Source organism: Phyllostomus discolor, chromosome 6, assembly GCF_004126475.2.
Source record: "Phyllostomus discolor isolate MPI-MPIP mPhyDis1 chromosome 6, mPhyDis1.pri.v3, whole genome shotgun sequence".
Lineage (NCBI taxonomy): Eukaryota > Metazoa > Chordata > Mammalia > Chiroptera > Phyllostomidae > Phyllostomus > Phyllostomus discolor.
In genome coordinates, this window is record NC_040908.2 from 28,985,308 (window position 1) to 29,003,017 (window position 17,710).

Consider the following 17,710-nt stretch of genomic DNA (forward strand, 5'->3'; position numbering starts at 1 on the left):
TCCCCATGGAGACTTAATTCTTGATATGCTTCTATATATTGAATTAAGAAAACTCAAGAATTTTCTAGAGCTTGCAATTCATTAACTAGGGCAGTAATCAAACTGAATTTCATTCTGTCTTTTTTTTTAACATCATGCCAACTATTTTTCAGGAGTGGCAGATTAAATATGAAAAAAAATTTCCTCATTGTAAAAAAATACAGACATAATTTACAGGCCAAAAGAATGAGGGCTATTCTTAATGGACTGTGAAAGTTAATCCTTGGAAAGCTGAGGTGCTTATTTGGAAACTTAGTCACACTATATTAGAACATCTCTTTGGAAGATGTTACTAAGTGTTTGGGAAACTTCTGGGAATTTATCCTAATGATATACCTGCAGACATATGTGCCAGCTTATTCGTTACAGCATGGTTTGAAATAAACAGCAAAGCTTGGAAACACCTCAGGAGTTCATCGATAGGGGAATGGTTGTATAAGCTATGGCGCGTCCTGCAGTGCGGTGCTAGGCAGCTGCTTAAGAGAATGAAGAAGTTCTCTTAGTACTGGGAGGAACGCTCTCCGAGAGGGAAGGGCGAGATGCAGATCAGGGGATGTAAATATGCCACCTCTTGTGTAAGAAGGGGAAAGAGAAGAAATGTAATAATTTCTTAGATTTGCATGAAGAAACCCTGGAAGGGTCCATAGAAAAACCCATAGGTGGAGAGTTCTCTCTACCGATGAGGGTGGGTGGGCATGGACAACTGGGTGCAAGGAGCAGGGCAGGTGGTGACTATTCACTGTATACCTTTTGCTTTTGACTGGATTTTTGAAACATGCAAATGTATCAGCTAGTCAAATATAAGTAATTAAATAAATTCCAGAAAGAAAAAAAGCTTGGGAGAAGTCATTCAGGAATCCCATGGTAATTTTATTAAAGTTGCAGTTGCAATTCGAACAAACAAACGAGCCTGAGTTCACCCTCCGAGGAAGGCACAGGTTGGAAGGGTTCGAGCAGGGGCTGCAACAGACGTCCAGGCCGTCCTGAGGCCTGTCCTTCTTAGCTGAGCACCTCTTGTCTGTCCCGCATCATTAGCCTCCTGGCTCTTTTTCCATATCCTCCTTTCCAGTTCTCTTAAAAAGAAATAACAGAGCAGAAAGCCCGGAAGATGCTGCTGACAACCATTATGCTTTATCCATGGTTAAAGCTCTACCTAGAATGTGGATTTCTGGACATATTCACAAATGCTGAGAAGGTCTTTAGTTACGTTCCCAAAAGAGTGGGTCTCCTGGTTCACTTAGCTGGACCGGGCTGGGGGCTCCTTCCTGTTGCTCTCATTGTAACCTACACGTAGCTCTGTCATTGCGCTTACAGGGGTGTCCGACCTACAGCTGCCAGGCTGCCTGCGGCCCAGGATGGCTATGAACATGGCCCTACACAAAATTGTAAATTTATTTGAAACATTATGAGATTTTTGTTTGTTTGTTTTTGTTAGTGTTTGTGTATTTAATATATGGCCCAAGACAACTCTTCCAGTATGGCCCAGAGATGCCAAAAGGTTGGATGTCCCTGGCAGGGTAGGGGGCAGTCTTTCCCTACTAGACTGAGAGCTTTTTGAAGACAAGGACTGTGTCTTACTCATGCAGCTTTGTATCATCAGAGCCTAGCACAGCACTTCTATCTGTAAGCACTGTGTAAGCTCAGTAAGCTGAAATGTCATTCACCTGGTTGCTTAGACCATAGGCCTGAGACATCTTTATCATATTGTGTGTTCGCCACCCCAGTCAATTCTCCTTTCATAACTATTTATTCTCCACTATACCCTCTTCTACCTCCTCCTACCCCATGTTCCCTCTTGTAATCACCATACTCTTGTCTGTGACTATGAGGTGTTTTTTTTTTAATTGTTAACTTTTTTAGAGAGAAGGGAAGTAAGGGAGAAAGAAAAGGAGAGAAATGTCGATGTGAGAGAGATAAATGTGTCCTGACTGGGAATGGAACTGGTGACTTTTCCCATTGCAGGATGACACCCAACCAACTGAGCCACACTGGTCAGGGATGTCTTTTTTTCCTCTTAATCCCTTGACCTTTTTAACCTGGTCCAGCAACCCCCCCTCCCTCTGACAGCTGTCAGTCTATTCTCAGTAAGCTGAAACTTCATCCAGCTAATTGCTTAGACTATAGTCCTAAGAGTCAGCTTTAATGTCTTTCCCTCTCTCTCTGTCATTAAACCTACCATTTAGACATGACAGCTCTTTCTGCCAAACACAATCCAAAACCTACTACTCTTAACCAGTTTCAGTACTACCTCCCTGATCCAGACCACCAACTTCTCTAGCATGGACCAAAACAACTAGTTTGCCTTCCGTCCCTCTCTCCCACTGCCCCCAGAATGCATTCTTTATATGCAGTTTAGGGCCATCTTTTTAAAAACAAATCAAATCATACAGCACTCCTGCTTAAAACCCTTCAGTGATTTGTATTACAATTAGAATACAATTTAAACTCTTCACCCTGAACTTCCAAGCCCCACATGATCTGATCTGGCCCCTGTGTGCTTCTGTGACTTCCCCTCCTACCTCTGTCCCTCACTCCCTCCACACCACTCGGGCCTCGTTCAGTTCCTCACATCCACTTCGCCTGCTCCTGCCGCAGGGCCCCTGTCCATGCTCTTCATCTGTGCTTCTTTCTGTGCCGCTGCCTCCTTCTCATCGCCGACACTCAGATGCTACTTTCTCAGGGAGGCCACTCCGGCCACTCCAGCTACATCAGCCTCACACCCAACATTGTTCTATTTGTAGCACCTTTAACTACATAGATTGACATCTTTATTTGCTGGCTTCTGCTTATTGTCCCTTCTATCATGTAAGTTCTATGAAGTCTCTTGTATGACCAGTGCCTAGAGCAAGGCTGGGCGTATAATGGCTCTAAAAAGTTGTATCGAATAAATGTAGGAATTTAAAATTAATTGTGGATGGAATATTTATTTCATTTCTTTAGAGACCTTTCATTGTAATTATTTCATTATAAAGGCAATAAATAATTATAAAAAGAAATGAAGATGTCATAACTGGCTTTTGAGGAAACATTGTAGATAGTAGGCTAAAGGAGTTAATTGTGAGAATGTGATTCTAAAAAAAAAAATGGTAACTTATACCATAAGCCATTCTAGGCAACAAGGAGGCCTAGGCACTGTGTTAGGCAGAGGGATATAAAAATGGCCAGATGTTGGTTTTGAACTCCAGAAGTTCAAAACTTATCCCAAAACATAACTTTGTAATTATAATATCTAATAACTACATAATGCAAATCACATTCACATTTCTAATTGCTCCATTTGATCACCACAAGAGTCATATGAGGTGGAATGTTATTATAATTGTTATTATTGCAATTTTATGTATTAAGTAACTGAGACTCAGAGAGGTTACATGACTTGCCTTGGATGACACAGCAAGTAACAAATGAGATTTTTAAGTTAGACCCTGATACTTTGACTGTCTCCTGTTCTACTTCACTGCTCTGTCTATTTGGTGTGATAAATGTACGTGCAACCTGCTACAGGAGGTCATGCATAATGAAGAGACTTCTCCCTGGAAAGGTCTGGGAAGGACTTACGGAGGGAAGATTAAATACATGGAGCTGTGAATGGCGAGCAAGAGTTTTCAGGTGGAGAGGGAGGCATGTTGCAGACAGAGATCTGACAAAAAGGAAAGAAAAAGGAAAATGTATAGCGTGCTCCGTGTGGTGGGGAGCAGAGAAGTCCCCAAGGAGAGGCTGGGGCCAAACTGTGAAAGATTTTCAGTGCCATTTTGTGTGCAGTTGGATAATGTCTGAATGCAGAGAATTGAAACAGTCAAATCTGGGTTTTTGAAAGAGAATGAGAGTGGCAGATTGGTGGATGAATTGGAGCATGAAGAAACAAGTTAGGCATTTTTTTTTGTGACTGTGCAAGCAAGTCTAAGTTCTGAGAGAGGATAGTGGAAATGGGAAAGAACAGATTAGAAAACGTGTTAATTTAGAATCACTTTTTAGGAAGTGGAAGGAAGGGAAAAGTAAAGATTATTTTTTAAACATTTTTAGCTTATATGACTTGGTAGATGATGATGATCTCAACCAACTTAAAGAATACAGAAAAATGATTTGAGGAGGGAGATGGAGGTTTTCTTGTAGCTCAGATTTATCTTTCACTCATTTTTGGTTTGAGGTGCCTGTTTATAAAGTCCAGTTAGATATGTTAAGCAGGTAGCTAAAATTACGAGCCTAGACCTTGGAAGCTATGTTGAAGCCAGAGATCTAGTTTTTGGAGTCATCAAATTACAAGTTGTATAAAAATTCCTATTGCAAAAGGGGCGCATGGGAACTTTTTGGCATGATGGAAATTTTCTATTTCATGGCTATGATCATGGTTACAAGGATATACATGTCTCAAAACAGATCAAACTCTACACATAAATGGGTGTAATTTATTTTATCTTATAAATCCCTTAAAAAATCGAAGTGAACTGCTTTATACAACATAGGAAGTGATAAATCAATTGTTTGTTAATGGTTAATCTGTGGTTTTGGGAGAAAAAAAGAGAATGGGAAATTGTTCTGCACACACCAGTTAAAAACAGCTGATTGGCAGCATGGAAAGCTGCCGTGGTTTCGGCCGCTCTGCAGCCGGTGCTTGCTGAGCCCGTTTATGGGCCACGTGGGAGCTCTCCACTCAGAATTGCATTCTTTCCCCAGCCATCCTCCTCCATCCCCAGCCCACCTTGTACCACCTGGTTTGACTTCTCTATTTGGGAGAGGTGAGACAATAAAGGCACTTGAAGAATATATGACTCATTGCTGAACAAGAAATTTTCCCTTATTGATTGGTTTTAGGCTGAAGGCCAGTTTGGCCTCTGGTATGGCACCGTTCCCTCAGCATCACTTCCGAATTGTCCTTTCAGTGTTCAGCTTAAAATCTGCTTTGTACAGAAACCCATTTTTAATTTGACAGGAGGAGGTGAAGTCTGATACCTATATTCATCCACCAGTGTCGACACGCCTACCATTAGTATACAATTATCAAATTTGTATCTTTGTCAGGATGTTCACATCTCAGCTCTGTTATTTACTAATTCTTTGAGACCTTGAAGAAAGCGAGGATAATAAAACCTACCTTGTGGAGGGGTGTGGATTCAGTCAGAGAGCATAAGTGAAATGCTGAGTATGGCACGGAGTAGGCACTTAATGAAAGGAAGATGTCTTGTCAAGCCTGACTACACTTTCTGAATTATTTAGTCTGTATCATAAGTTTTTTGAAAGTAAAAGCACTCTTACCTGCGCTCTGTACTCTCACCCTAACTAATACATCCTCAGGAGACATAAGGGAATGATGCTCAGGAAGCTGGCAGATCAAGAATAAAGTTGAAAAGGACTTACACCATACATATATAGATGAGATCATTCTGGGGAGATGGAGAAAAAGGAACTCAATGCAGACGTGGTGGCGAAGGTCTTTCCTTACCTTTCCTCTTTCCACTTATTTAAAATGTTATCTTGCTAAAAAGAGGGCACAGAAGGACTCACCTCGATGAGCGGAGTTGTGAGCCTGTGAGCCCATCCATACACCAGAGAGCAGTTCATGCTAGCTGGGAGGGCAGCCTGGCTTCTCAGTGTTTTACTTCTGTGGTTTCCTGGGCTGGGCAGCTGGGTGTCAAATAATGATAAAACCATAATAATACTTCATAATTATGTACTGCCCTTTGCCAGATCTTGGGTTTAATTACAATGACTATGTTGGAACTGGCGACATATTTCTCCCTGTTGGGGTGCCATACCCAAGGGCCTGGAAATACACAGTGGAGTGGCAACTGCAACCTTCTCCTAAAGAGACTGCCCTGGCAATTCACCTGAAGTGTTCTGGGTTGGAAGCTCATCATTGGAAACAAAGATTACTTTTAAATTGTCCACATGTATTGTACTTGGCCCTGTCAAGTAAATAGCGTTTATGAAGCAACTACTGGCAGACATGGGGCACAGCATCATGGAATCCCAAGCCTGGAAGGGACCAACCCAGATGACGTCATTCATTAGTACTCTGACCCTGATTTTGGCCGGGGATGCTTTTGTGGCAGCGTGATTCAGGTGTCAGGGGATTCACCAATCCATTCAACACTCATTTTGTGAACTCCTATTCTGAGCCAAGGTGCTGAGGAGGCACAAAGATGTATAAACTAAGGTTATAACCCCTGCCCTCAAAGTAGCTTATTTTCTAGTTCAGGGATTTGTATGCAGGCAACTGTAACATAAAGATAAAGGAAAGTGCTGGCAGATGAAAGAATGAAATCAAGACTCCAGGTGAAAGGGTGTGGGGCTCCCTCTCTTTGAGAATAAGGAAGGATGAGTGTTGGGGGTGTGGGGGCAGACCGAGGTGAAGAGCTGGGCAACAACTTCAGGAGGGTCTTGCAGGTGTCACTGTCTTTTGTTGTAGTGGTGGCTGGTTGTTTGATTTTTGTCTTCATAGCAATTAGCACCCCCTGAATTATCTTGTTTATTTGCTACTTTACTGATACACTGTTGTATGTGTCTCACCCCATTCAGGAATCTTGTCACTGCTGTTCATCACTATATCCTCAGCATCTCAGACAATGCCGGGTACATAGTAAAGTGCTTAGTAAATATTGATCTAATGAATACATGGCCCAGGTGAGGCAGTGGCTGTCTAAATGGAGAGGAAAGGGCATTTAGTAATTATAATCAACAGGATAAGAATTGAAGGGGTAGAGTGTCCCACAGTCAGGGACAATATGCAGATAGGGACCTCTTGAAAGGTATACCCAGACTCCTGGCCAAGATGGAGGTGTAGGTAGACACACTGTGCCTCCTCGCACAAGTAAAAGGATAACAACAATTTAAAAACAAAGAACAGCCAGAATTGACAGAAAATCGAGCTGTATGGAAGTCCAACAACCAAGGAGTTAAAGAAGAAACATTCATCCACACTGGTAGGAGGGGTGGAGATGGGCAGCTGGGCAGAGAGGACTCGCGGTAAGGCAGTGGCTGGTGGACCCAGCGAGGCAGTGGATTGTGGAGCGGGGCGGGCAAGGCAGCAGCTGGCCAGCAAGGCAGCGGCTTGTGGACTGGGTGGTCCCACATTCACGTGCAGATAAACTGGGAGGAACAACTGGGGAACAAGACAGACCACACAACCCAGGATCCCAGCGCTGGGAAATAAAGCCTCAAACATCTGATTGAAAACACCAGTGGGGGTTGAAGCGGCAGCAGGAGAAACTCCCAGCCTCACAGGAGAGTTCATTGGAGAGACCAACAGGATCCTAGAACTTACACAAGCCTGCCCACCCGGGAATCAGCACCAGAAGGGCCCAATTTGCTTGTGGGAAGAGGGGGAAGTGACTGAAAACCGCCAGAGAGCAAGCAAGCACCATTGTTCTCTTGGATCCCTGACCCACATACAGCATCACAACCCAGCATTGTGGGTTGCCCTGCCCTGGTGAACACCTAAGGCTCTGCTCCTTACTACATAACAGGTGCACCAAGACGAGACAAAATGGCTCAAATGAAAGAACAGATCAAAGCTCCAGAAAAAATTCAACTAAGTGATGAAGAGATAGCCAACCCATCAGATGCACAGTTCAAAACACTGGTAATCAGGATGCTCACAGAACTGGTTGAATTTGGTCGCAAGTAGATGAAAAAATGAAGGCTACACTAAGTGAAATAAAGGAAAATGTACAGGGAACCAACAGTGATGGGAAGGGAACTGGGACTCAAATGAATGGTATGGACCAGAAGGAAGAAAGAAACATTCAACCAGAAAAGAATGAAGAAACAAGAATTTAAAAAAAATGAGGAGAGGCTTAGGAACACCCAGGACATCTTTAAACGTTCCAACATCTGAATTATAGGGGTACCAGAAGGAGAAGAGGAAGAGCAAGAAATTGAAAACTTATCTGAACAAATAAGGAAGGAGAACTTCCCCAATCTGGGGAAGGAAATAGACTTCCAGGAAGTCCAGGATGCTCAGAGAGTCCCCCCAAAAGTTCCAGTTCCATGACTGGAAAGAAGTCATGAAAGGCAAGGACCTATATCCAAGATTACTCTATCCAGTAAAGCTTTCATTCAGAATGGAAGGGCAGATAAAGTGCTTCTCAGATAAGGTCAAGTTAAAGAAGTTCATTATCACCAAGCCATTGTTACATGAAATGTTAAAGGGATTTATCTAAGAAAAAAAGATAAAAAATGTGAACAGTAAAGTGACAGCAAACTCACAGTTATTAACAACCACACCTAAAACAAAAACAAAAACAAACTCAGCAAGCAGCTAGAACAGGAACAGAGTCACAGAAATGGAGATCACATGGAGGGTTATCAGCAAGGGCATGGGAGGGGGAGAGGTGAGGAAAAGGTGCAGAGAATGAGTAGCATGGGTGGCAGGTAGAAAATGGACAGGGTGAGGTTGAGAATAGTGTAGGAGATGTAGAAACTGAAGAACGTATATGTACGACCCATGGGCGTGAACTAAAGCTGGGGAATGCGGGTGTACAGGGCAGAGGGGAATAAGGAGGGGGGGATTGGGACAACTGTAATAGCATAATCAATAAAATATATTAAAAAAAGAAAATAGAAAATAAAAGGTATACCTAGCCATCAAAATGGTTAGATCATGTATTGCGCAACAGAATGACTATGCATTACTGAGGCTAAGGATCAGATGCTGGAACTCTCTTCAAGTCAACAGAGAATAGATGATTTAGGTTAACTGAAGAGAAAGACAGCCTGAGGGTTTATGGTTTCAGGGAAACTGGGGTGAGGGGTACATTGGGGAGGTGAAAAAGCTTCAAGTGTATACCCCATAGAATCTACAGCAACAGAGATCAAGTAAGAACTAAAAAGTGACCCTTGAACTTGGTTACATGGATGTCACTGGTAGCTTTAAGAGGAGCACTTTTAGTGGACTACTAGGGGGTACAATTTAACCTGTACTTAAAACATGAATTAAAATAATGAGAGCTAGACATCGTTGTTTAGGTAAGGGTTTTTTGTTTTTGTAGTTGTGTATGTTTGGAGGAGTTAGAACAGGATATTGAGCATGCCTAACACAGAAGTGGCCGTTAAGTTTATGAATGACGACAGGTTTCTAGAAGGCCACATGAAAAGAGTCCTGGCAGCATCACAATGCCTCGAATATAATGCTTCCAACCTTTCGGCCATTTCTAGTGCAGGCAAAAAAGTGGGAGAGAAACACCTGACCCTCTGATCTGTGACTCATGTTTATGACAGCTGACAGGAGGGATAGAAATACTTGAGTTAAATGAAGCGCCCAGTTTCCAGCAGATCGTAGAATTCAGTGGAGGCCCCATGCTGGAAGCTAAGGAGACTCATTCACATTTTCCAACCCGGCGCTCACACTATTCATTCATTTTTCCTTTTCCTTTCCTTTTCCTTAACAGCGTTGAAAGGAAAGCCACGCTTTCTTCCTTCTCTTCAGGTTGACCTTCCGTCCCCGAGCCCACCGTTAGCCCTACTCCGACCACGTGACCATTCTCAGTCCCCGTGACTCGAAGCTGTCGACCCCTCCCCTCGAGCCTCAGTCCGCTTCACCCCGCCCCTCAAGCTCACGTGACCACTTCTCCCCCACCTGACTGGCTCCTCCCTATCCCCTCAGGCCGGACCGGGCCGCCGTCGCAGCTTCCCGACTCCAAAATGGCAGCCGCGCACTGCGCGCACCCGAACGACTGGACCTCCCTGACTCCCGGGCCACCCTCCTGTCGCTCCTTGCCACCCTCCTTCGGCCTTCACCTATATGCCTCCGGATTGGTCACTGGAAATCCCGCCCCTCCAGAGCCCCGCCTGCTATTGGTCACGGTAGGCTGCCCTTCAGAGAGGCGTGCCCCCACCGCCCCCCGCCCCGGGAGGTATTTTCCATTCCGGTGGGGGTTGGGGGAGGGGGGAGGGGAAAAGGGTGTAGAGGGGGAGGTGGCCGGGGAAGGGGGTGGGGGCCTGGTGGGGGCATCCGGCGGAGCTGGGGTGTCCGCGCTCCGTCCGGAGGGAGGGAGGTTGCGCTGGCTCGCTCGCTCGGGCAGTCGGAGGGGACGGGACTGGTGGGCGGGCAGACTCGCCCTCTCGGTGACTGCACCGTCCGGGCCCATCCTGCCTGGCCGCAGGTGCCCCTGGATGAGGCCGCCCAGAGCGCCCCGACCGGTGAGTGTCCCCGCGGCCCGTGCCTAGCCCGGCCAGCACCCGCTACCCGGCCACTGTGCCGCCCTTAGCGGCTGCCTCTACGGTCCCTAGTGCCCGCGCCCGGCGCTGTCCGCCTCGGACTGGCGCTTCCACACCCGGGCGGAGGCAGCGACGTCCCTTCGGCCGGGAAGGAGATAGCTGGCGTGAGACGGCGACCCCTGTGCCGACCGTGCCGCGCGTAGTGGGAGCTTGTGCTTAGTAGGCTCTCGATACATTTCTATGGAATTATTTTCTGGTTGCAGGAACGCGGGGTGCCTAAGGGGAAGTGGGTCGCCCTGGTCTTGTAGGAGGGCGTTCGTGATTCGGGGATTCGGGTCGAGGTGGATGGGGGAGGCCACCGGGGACTGTGGGGCAATGCGGGCGCTGCAGGAGAGGGGGTATCCGCCAACTCGCTTGGGGCTCTAAGGCTCTGATCCGGAGGGGTCCTCAAGGTCGAAGAGAAGAGGTCCACTGGGAAATGAGAGGGAAAACTGGGGCGCTTGGTGTGGCAAGTGACTGTAGCACCTCCGGGGTTTTAACTCGAGATGGAAAGGGGTGCGCAGGCCGGTGCTGGAAGACCCCTCTGCACTGCTTGGGGTCCTAAGATTCCTGGGTGCTGGGATTTGGACATTCCAGTAGCTGAAGCTAAGTGACTTTCTGGGAGAGGGAGTTGCATTTAAAGAAGGATGCTAAGAAACAGTTTAAGTGTACACCTTGGCTTGGGTCTCAACTTTGAAGGCTGGGGGATTGGAATCACGAGGTGATTTTGACATTTTCTTTTGGCATTCCCACCAAAAGGTGGCTCGCAGCTAGACCTTGTCAGTTATCCTATATTTTTTAATGTACGTATGCATTTGATGGTGTTTTACCAGTTATTAGTTTTGCCGGAAATTTTCGAAACTGCACCTTGAAATGCTTGTAGCAGTCTCTCCATCTGCTGAAGATCCTTTCTTCAGGTCTCTCCATTTATAACGGTGGCTTTGTTCTCCCCAATTTGACATTTAGACTGGACTGTACTATTACAGTTTGCTACTGACTTTTACTATGCAAAATGAATAAATACTTTGCATACTTTCTTTCCCTTGCTTTTAATTGTTTCTTTACAAGGTCATGCAAAATTGAACCTCAGATTCTGTAGAAGTTTTAAGACATTTTAACTTTGTGTTGAACTGGGAAGGTGTTAGTAAGCTAGCAGTCCAGAAACCAATACTAAAATCAATTTGAGTTTTTCTAACAGTTGCCTACTTCAATTTTACAAATCTTGTATTTGCATAACACTCTTGAGAGTGGGTTAGGAACCTAGAAAATGCATGCCAGAGTTAGGCAGTGGCGGTCCACAGAATCCACCTCTCTGGCAGCCCATAGAGGTTTTTCATGCCACTGAGAAGCAGCAGCTAAGAGCTGCATGGCTAGATTTTTAGTCTTGTAAATATTTCCTTAACTATATATGTTATCTTACTAATTTCTCATAATTTACGAAATGAAAGCTTTTTTAGGGAGTAAAGGTATTTGAGAAAATTGTACAGATCAGATTTTGCCTTTTAATGCAATTCATTGGTCAGAGAAAACATTTCCACAAAAAGTTAATGTTCTCAGTTGGCACCTCCTTAGTTCTTGAATAATTAATGCATAATTACATTTTTTCTCCTGATTGTCCTTGAATTTTACTATTCGTCCTTAGGGAGAATGTACTGGCACACAAAACAGTAGCCTAAAATATTGAAACCTAACACCTTTTAACGTTATAATACCTTGTACATTTTTCACCTTGAGACTCATCTGTAGCAAACCAGTGGTGGGAAAGGCTATCCCCTATTACCTGTGTTTAAAATGGGCTGTTTTCTCCATTTGTAGAACTAAGGGAGAATGGGAAGCTTGGACAAAAGGTATATGTGTATAGAGCTGGAAGAGTAGACCATGGAGATGATTAATTTGCAGATCTGGAAACCAAGGCCCAGAGCCGTGGAAGGAACAAAATCGCTAATTAGTGATGGAGCCAGGTTTGGTTGGACCGGTCTCTGGACTGTAGTCCAGGGTTTTTCTGTTTTATCATATTCACTCTGTTTATTTTGTTCTTTTTTTTCCCCATTGAGACATTTTATTTGCACATATGTATTATATCCCTGGAAAAAGAATCCCAGGATTTTCCCTCCTGTTTTTGTCTTTTTTTCATGTTCCGTGATGCCCGCTGAGGTTGGCAGTACAGTGAAACCAAACTGACAGGACCAGAGCAGGTTGTTCTTACACTTTCTAGGTCTTTGCACATTACATCTGGGGCTGATCCCTCCACACTTGTTTAACCTGCCCTTGAGAGTCACAATGATTTCCCCAGCTCTGTGATCATCAGTGACTTCAGATTTGCCAATGTAACCATGCTTCATCATCACAGTGAGAAACTGGACGATGACTTTGGAGCACAGCCTAATAAGAACCTGGAGTTTGGGCCCTGGCCCGTTGGCTTAGTTGATTAGAGTGTTGCCCTGATAGCCAAGGTTGCAGGTCGGGGCACATACAAGAAGCAGCCATTGAATGAATAAATAAGAGAATGACAAATCAGTGTTTCTCTTTCTCCCCTTTTCTCTCTCCCTCTCTCTCTCTCAAATCTGTAAATAAAAATTAAAAAAAAAAAGGAACTTGGAGTTTGCCTCTCTTTTCAGCATTGTTGATGCTCTTGAGAGCATCTGCCAGTACATTCATGCACCTCATTATGGCGGCTCGGGAAGATGGTGGAAAAGCAAAATGTTATGTCTCAAGCATTCTAATGCTAACTATAAATGGTTTTTGTATTATTTGTGATGTTCTCTTCTAAAGATGGAGAAGTTTGAGTTGACTACTTTTATACATGAAATGATGTAAAACTGGATGAGTTTTACTGAAAATTTTAAAACAGTATGCTGCATTGTTAGTGGAAGTGTTGATATTTCTCTTATTGGAAAGAGACGAACTATAATCCAAGTTTAAAATATTTGATAAATTTCTTAGTCTAGTGTCCTATAATTTTTATGCTAAAAAATAATTGCTTAAAAAATTTTCAGATTTCAAAAGGCTCATTTTCAAGATAAATTCTGTATTTAAGATATTTTCAGTAAGTGTGGGGGGTTTGTTATGTTAAAATGAATTCTGGTACCCTTTAAAAAAGAGCAGTAGTAGAATTACATGGTAATTATAAAAACATAATTCCTATTCTAGTTGTAACAGAGAAAAATTTGATTTGTTTTTCAGCCACTTAGTAACATAATAATCTCTGGCAAGTGATTTAACCACTGTGTACCTAGGCTTCCTCATCTGAAAAGTGAGGGTAATAAAAGAACCTGTCTCATAGGGTATTAGGATTACAAGTGCTTCCTTAGCACATGGTAAGGGTACAACACATATTAGACTTTATTCTTTATGGCTCAGTTGGTATATACAGGCATTGTATGCCCACTTGTTTCCTTGCTGTTAATGAAGTCACCTCAAGGCTACAGAAAAAATTCCTAGGTGAATGCATGATCAAATAATAATCTGCCTTAAGGGCAGTTAGTACAAATGATGCTCTCTCTTTTTTCCTCCTCCTTTGTTCACCTTGGACCTTTAATTAGATGTGCACATTCAAGGTTGGATGAATATGTCTGTTTTTTTGAATGGCATCAGGAAACCCTTGTTACAGTTTCATTATTCTAGAACCAAAACATAAAAATTGATTTGCAGATATTCTGCTGAGTTCTAGAGGCATACTTGATAAGCTTAGATAGGAAGCCAGGAATTTATAAGGTCTGTTATTCATTGCAACCCCTCTCTGCCAGTGGAACCATGAGATCATTGAACCTTGCTTTCTATTAAGTGAATATTTTTATGACTTCATTCATTAAACTGTTAGGGTTTAGTGATAAAATGTGACTCCAATTTTGTAACATTTTGTTCTTTGGTTTACTCAGTGTCACGAGCATGTGGTCTAGCAAATGCTTTTTGTGGTGACAGTGGTAGATTTCTTTTGGATCTTCTTTGGTTCTACCTTAGGAAGTTCCTCTATTGCTTTTTTTTATCAGCTCTTCTGTTTACAGTCTTTGATTCTCAAGCATCTTTGTGGTCTTTCCTTCTCACAACATCTTTACTTCCTGTAACAACAAGTAACTTCTTACCATCTGTCACATGTGAGCTTATTTTTATGCCTTTTAACATTAATTTCAATTATTTTAAGTGTATTTCACATAATATTTTTTAATTGCTCTTATTTTTAGAGTTCATTAGATTGAATTTATTTTATGGTTAGAAATTAAAATCAGAAACAAGTTATAGCTCCAAAGCCTACTCATTATGGCAATAGTAGATTCTTGATATGTTGTTTTAGATCTCAGGCAGGCATTCTGTTGGTGGTACTTTGGATGACAAATACATGGGTCATCCCTTTAGTCTGAAATAATGCTGGTGCTGGCAGGCCTAAGAGAGTTACATGGAGCCATCAAAAGTTTCCAAGGTTGTATTATTTTTTTAACTGATAACAAAGTTTTAATGTATGAGAGTGACTAACTCCTAATCTTCTTTTGATTACCTCTTATAATAAATATTATGAAGTTATTATAATTTATTGTACTTTTTGGACTCGTGACATGCTTTTAGAAATTTTATAGAATTTAGACATATTCAGGTCTGTTATATTATCTAATTATATGAATGAAAACATTTAGTTAAGTATGGTTTCAAAAGGCATCAGAAATACCATGTTATAATAAAATGCAGCCATTGATCACTTTTTTATTAAGTTGGAATTTTCTTAATATATTTTAAAAAATACAGCATTGCGAATTGCCTGGTTCTCATATTTAGAATTCATGCATATGTAAACTGGGTAGATATGGACCATGTAAGTTATTATACTTTCTTAGTTTCAATGTAGGTGTTGGAGAATAACAGAAGGAAAATATGAATCATTTACCTTGCCTAACCCAATAAATTCTTCAGCTGAGTTAGCCAACTATCCTCCTTTTAAGGGGCAAAAGGGCTTTTTGAATCTGGTTGGAGGAGAAATAATCTTGAAGGGTAAATGAGCTGTTGATTCATGTTAATATTAAGTAAATTTATATATGTTCTTTAACTGAAAATTAGTTGCCTGGCTTTATTCTGCATGTAGGTAACAAATTCTAAGGAACAACTTGAGAGAGATCATAATTATACCATTGCCAAATACGTATAGTGAGAATATATTTCCACAGGGTCTCTAATAGTTTGTAAGCATTTTACTTATATACTGTTTAGCACTAAAACAAATTTACCTTTACTTTGATAAAATATACAGTAATCTTTGATCAAAATTAATAAGGAAGCAGTGATGATGATAATTTTGAAAAATTAATTTTTGAAGTGAGCTTATCTGCTCTGCACAATAGGACTCTTTTTTTTTCCCTTAATTTGAGGACTACTATAACAGGAATACTATCCAGTCTTTTTACTCTGAGTGAGATTCTTCAGTTAGAAGTGGTAATCAAGTATATGATATGTTGTATTTCAAAGTATTGAAAAGGGTAGAAGCTTATTGAAATACTATGCATACTTAGAATATGAAAGACAGAATGGAGATGATTTGGGAGCTGAACTTTCAGCCTACGTATATGGTGGGTAGTCAGAGGAACGGGAGCTAAGGAAGGAATCGGAGGATGGATAGAGAAAAATGTTGAGGAAAATAAGGATTTTGTGGGTGTTTAGCGCTGGCATAGATCCTGGGTTCCACAGATTAACATGTCTTTCAGGGAAACTGCCGAAGTATATTCTAAAGCTAAAGGATCAATTTACTAAACATCACATATGATCTGTTGGGAGAAGTCCAGGTGATTTCCTAAGAGTTAAAATATGCCTGTGGCCAAAGAGGAGTTGATTTATCTAATTATTTATTTAATCTTTCACTTTGGTTATTAACATGAGATACCAGTCCAGCCTCATTAACCTTCAGGTGATCAGTGCTGGGACCAACTTGATTTAACATTTCTTAACAAGTGATTAAAAAAACAGACTGGCAGTAAAAGTCCCCAGATTCGCAGCTGTCTCTGTGTGCTGTTCCAGGTAGTTAAAAGTCAGGCCAACAAAAGGAGAAGCTACAGGAATATCTTTTGATGAGTTTTCGTGTGGAAGAGAAGAAAGTCATGCATTTGGGAGGAGATATTTCAAATTATATTTCTAGAACCTGAGTTATGACCCAGGAAGGGGACCTAGAAGTCATGGAAATAACTTCCCTAGAAGGCATTTATTGTAGTTGCTGCTGGGCCAGAAGAAAATCCAAGAACATGTTAAGGGTTTTTGTGCATGGTTCTGAAAACAGAAATGATGCATATAAAAATAATCATAAAAGTCTGAGCATTTTTTGACTTTAAGGTTCCAGGCTAAGCGATTTGTAGTTATTTCATTTAATTCTCTTAATAATTATGAAAGGTAGGTGGCATTATTCAATTTTTATCAAAGTGGAAGTTTGACTCAGGAAGGTTAAATGACTTTCCCAAGCCAGCCAAACATGTGGTAGAGTTGAGACTGTGGACTGAGCCTTTGATTGTTTATCCTAAATATTTTGCAGGATATTAAGAGGCATCTCTTAAAACATGTAATAGTTTAACTTAGGGTTCATGAAGTGCCGTTTTACTCCTTTGCTGTGGCAGCTTTGGATGTCTGTCATTACCACAACAGATAGTATCTAGATCTTTTCAGAGGATTTAGAGACATTCCTTAAATTCCTGATTTTTAAGGAAAGCTAGGGATGTTTTGGTATACAGTTTTACCCTTGAGATTAGTACATTAATGCTGACTGCCTATAAAATGTTTCTCCTTTTGGCTTTATAAAATGCTGAATAATTAATGGGCATAAATAAAAGTAACAGTAGTTAATAAGGAAAATATTGTTTGGTAGGAAAAAAAGACACCCCAGAACAGGAGTTCAGAGACCTGTATTGTTCAGTGGTGTGAAATAGTGGTATGAAAACATTCCGATAGCATTGAAACGGGCATAACGTTATTCCTCTGGGAGGAGGGGAAGGCAGGAGCTATGTCTTAAGAGAGGAGCAGGTGAAGAGGTGTTATGGAGTTCTAGGCAGAAGGAATAGCAGTATGCTAGATGAATCACTGAACTTTCTGAACTGCAGTTTCCTCAAATTTGAGTTAAAATGTAAGAAAAGTGTCTTATATTTTACTTATAAGGGCAGCATCTGCTGTGTATAATATTATATAAGCACACACATATATTTTATGATTGTTGATTTTGAGATCCCAAAAAATGAGGCTGTAAGAACGAAGTGAGTAAGTAGATGTGAAAGTGCTTTGTGAATTTTTAAGTGCTCTGCTGTTAAAAGTGATAGAAGAACAGTACTGATGTTCTTGTGAAGGGTGGACAAAGAGGATGCAGCGAAAACTTAGCTGGAGGAGAAAAGTGCAAGAGGAGAAACAGAAGTGGGGAAGAGAGGTGTTAAAGATGAAGGAAAGGAAACAGATAGACACACAGAAAATTGAATGATGTATAGTTCCCTTTGTATCTGTGAATCAAAAGGAGGCAATAAGC

General features: G+C 41.9%; 2 protein-coding genes across 8 annotated transcripts in view; one reads left to right on the plus strand and one right to left on the minus strand.

Annotated features, from left to right (window-relative positions):
• The first annotated feature begins 9,767 nt into the window (after window positions 1-9,767).
• Window positions 9,768-17,710, plus strand: part of SOCS5 (suppressor of cytokine signaling 5) — a 63,046-nt gene continuing 55,103 nt past the window's right edge. For 3 of the 7 annotated variants that reach the window (XR_004903657.1, XR_004903659.1, XR_004903658.1), the window contains exon 1: window positions 9,965-10,176. Coding sequence is in view for 1 of the 7 variants with exons in the window: in XM_036027924.1 (XP_035883817.1) it covers window positions 10,150-10,176 (27 nt within the window). In the remaining 6 variants the exon portion in view is untranslated. Of the gene's footprint in view, window positions 9,841-9,964; window positions 10,177-17,710 lie in introns of those variants that run through there. The other 4 variants (XM_036027925.1, XM_036027928.1, XM_036027927.1 and 1 more) reach the window with 3 other exon arrangements.
• On the minus strand, window positions 10,263-15,246 carry LOC114498717. The gene is made up of 3 exons (XM_036027603.1): window positions 12,829-15,246; window positions 12,207-12,626; window positions 10,263-10,559 (listed from the first exon to the last, which is right to left on the minus strand). Exons 1-3 carry the CDS (start codon window positions 12,898-12,900, stop codon window positions 10,263-10,265), a joined length of 789 nt encoding a protein of 262 aa, XP_035883496.1. The 5' UTR covers window positions 12,901-15,246.

Bases quoted from the DNA above. Each gene is read 5' to 3' on its own strand.
- LOC114498717 (XM_036027603.1), bottom strand. From the start codon at position 12,900: ATGAGGTGCATGAATGTACTGGCAGATGCTCTCAAGAGCATCAACAAT. The intron at 12,627-12,828 runs GTTCCTTTTTTT...CCCAAACTCCAG, and splicing joins AAAAGAGAGGCAAACTCCAA to GTTCTTATTAGGCTGTGCTC. The intron at 10,560-12,206 runs GTCCAACCAAAC...ATTGCCCCACAG, and splicing joins GGACTACAGTCCAGAGACCG to TCCCCGGTGGCCTCCCCCAT.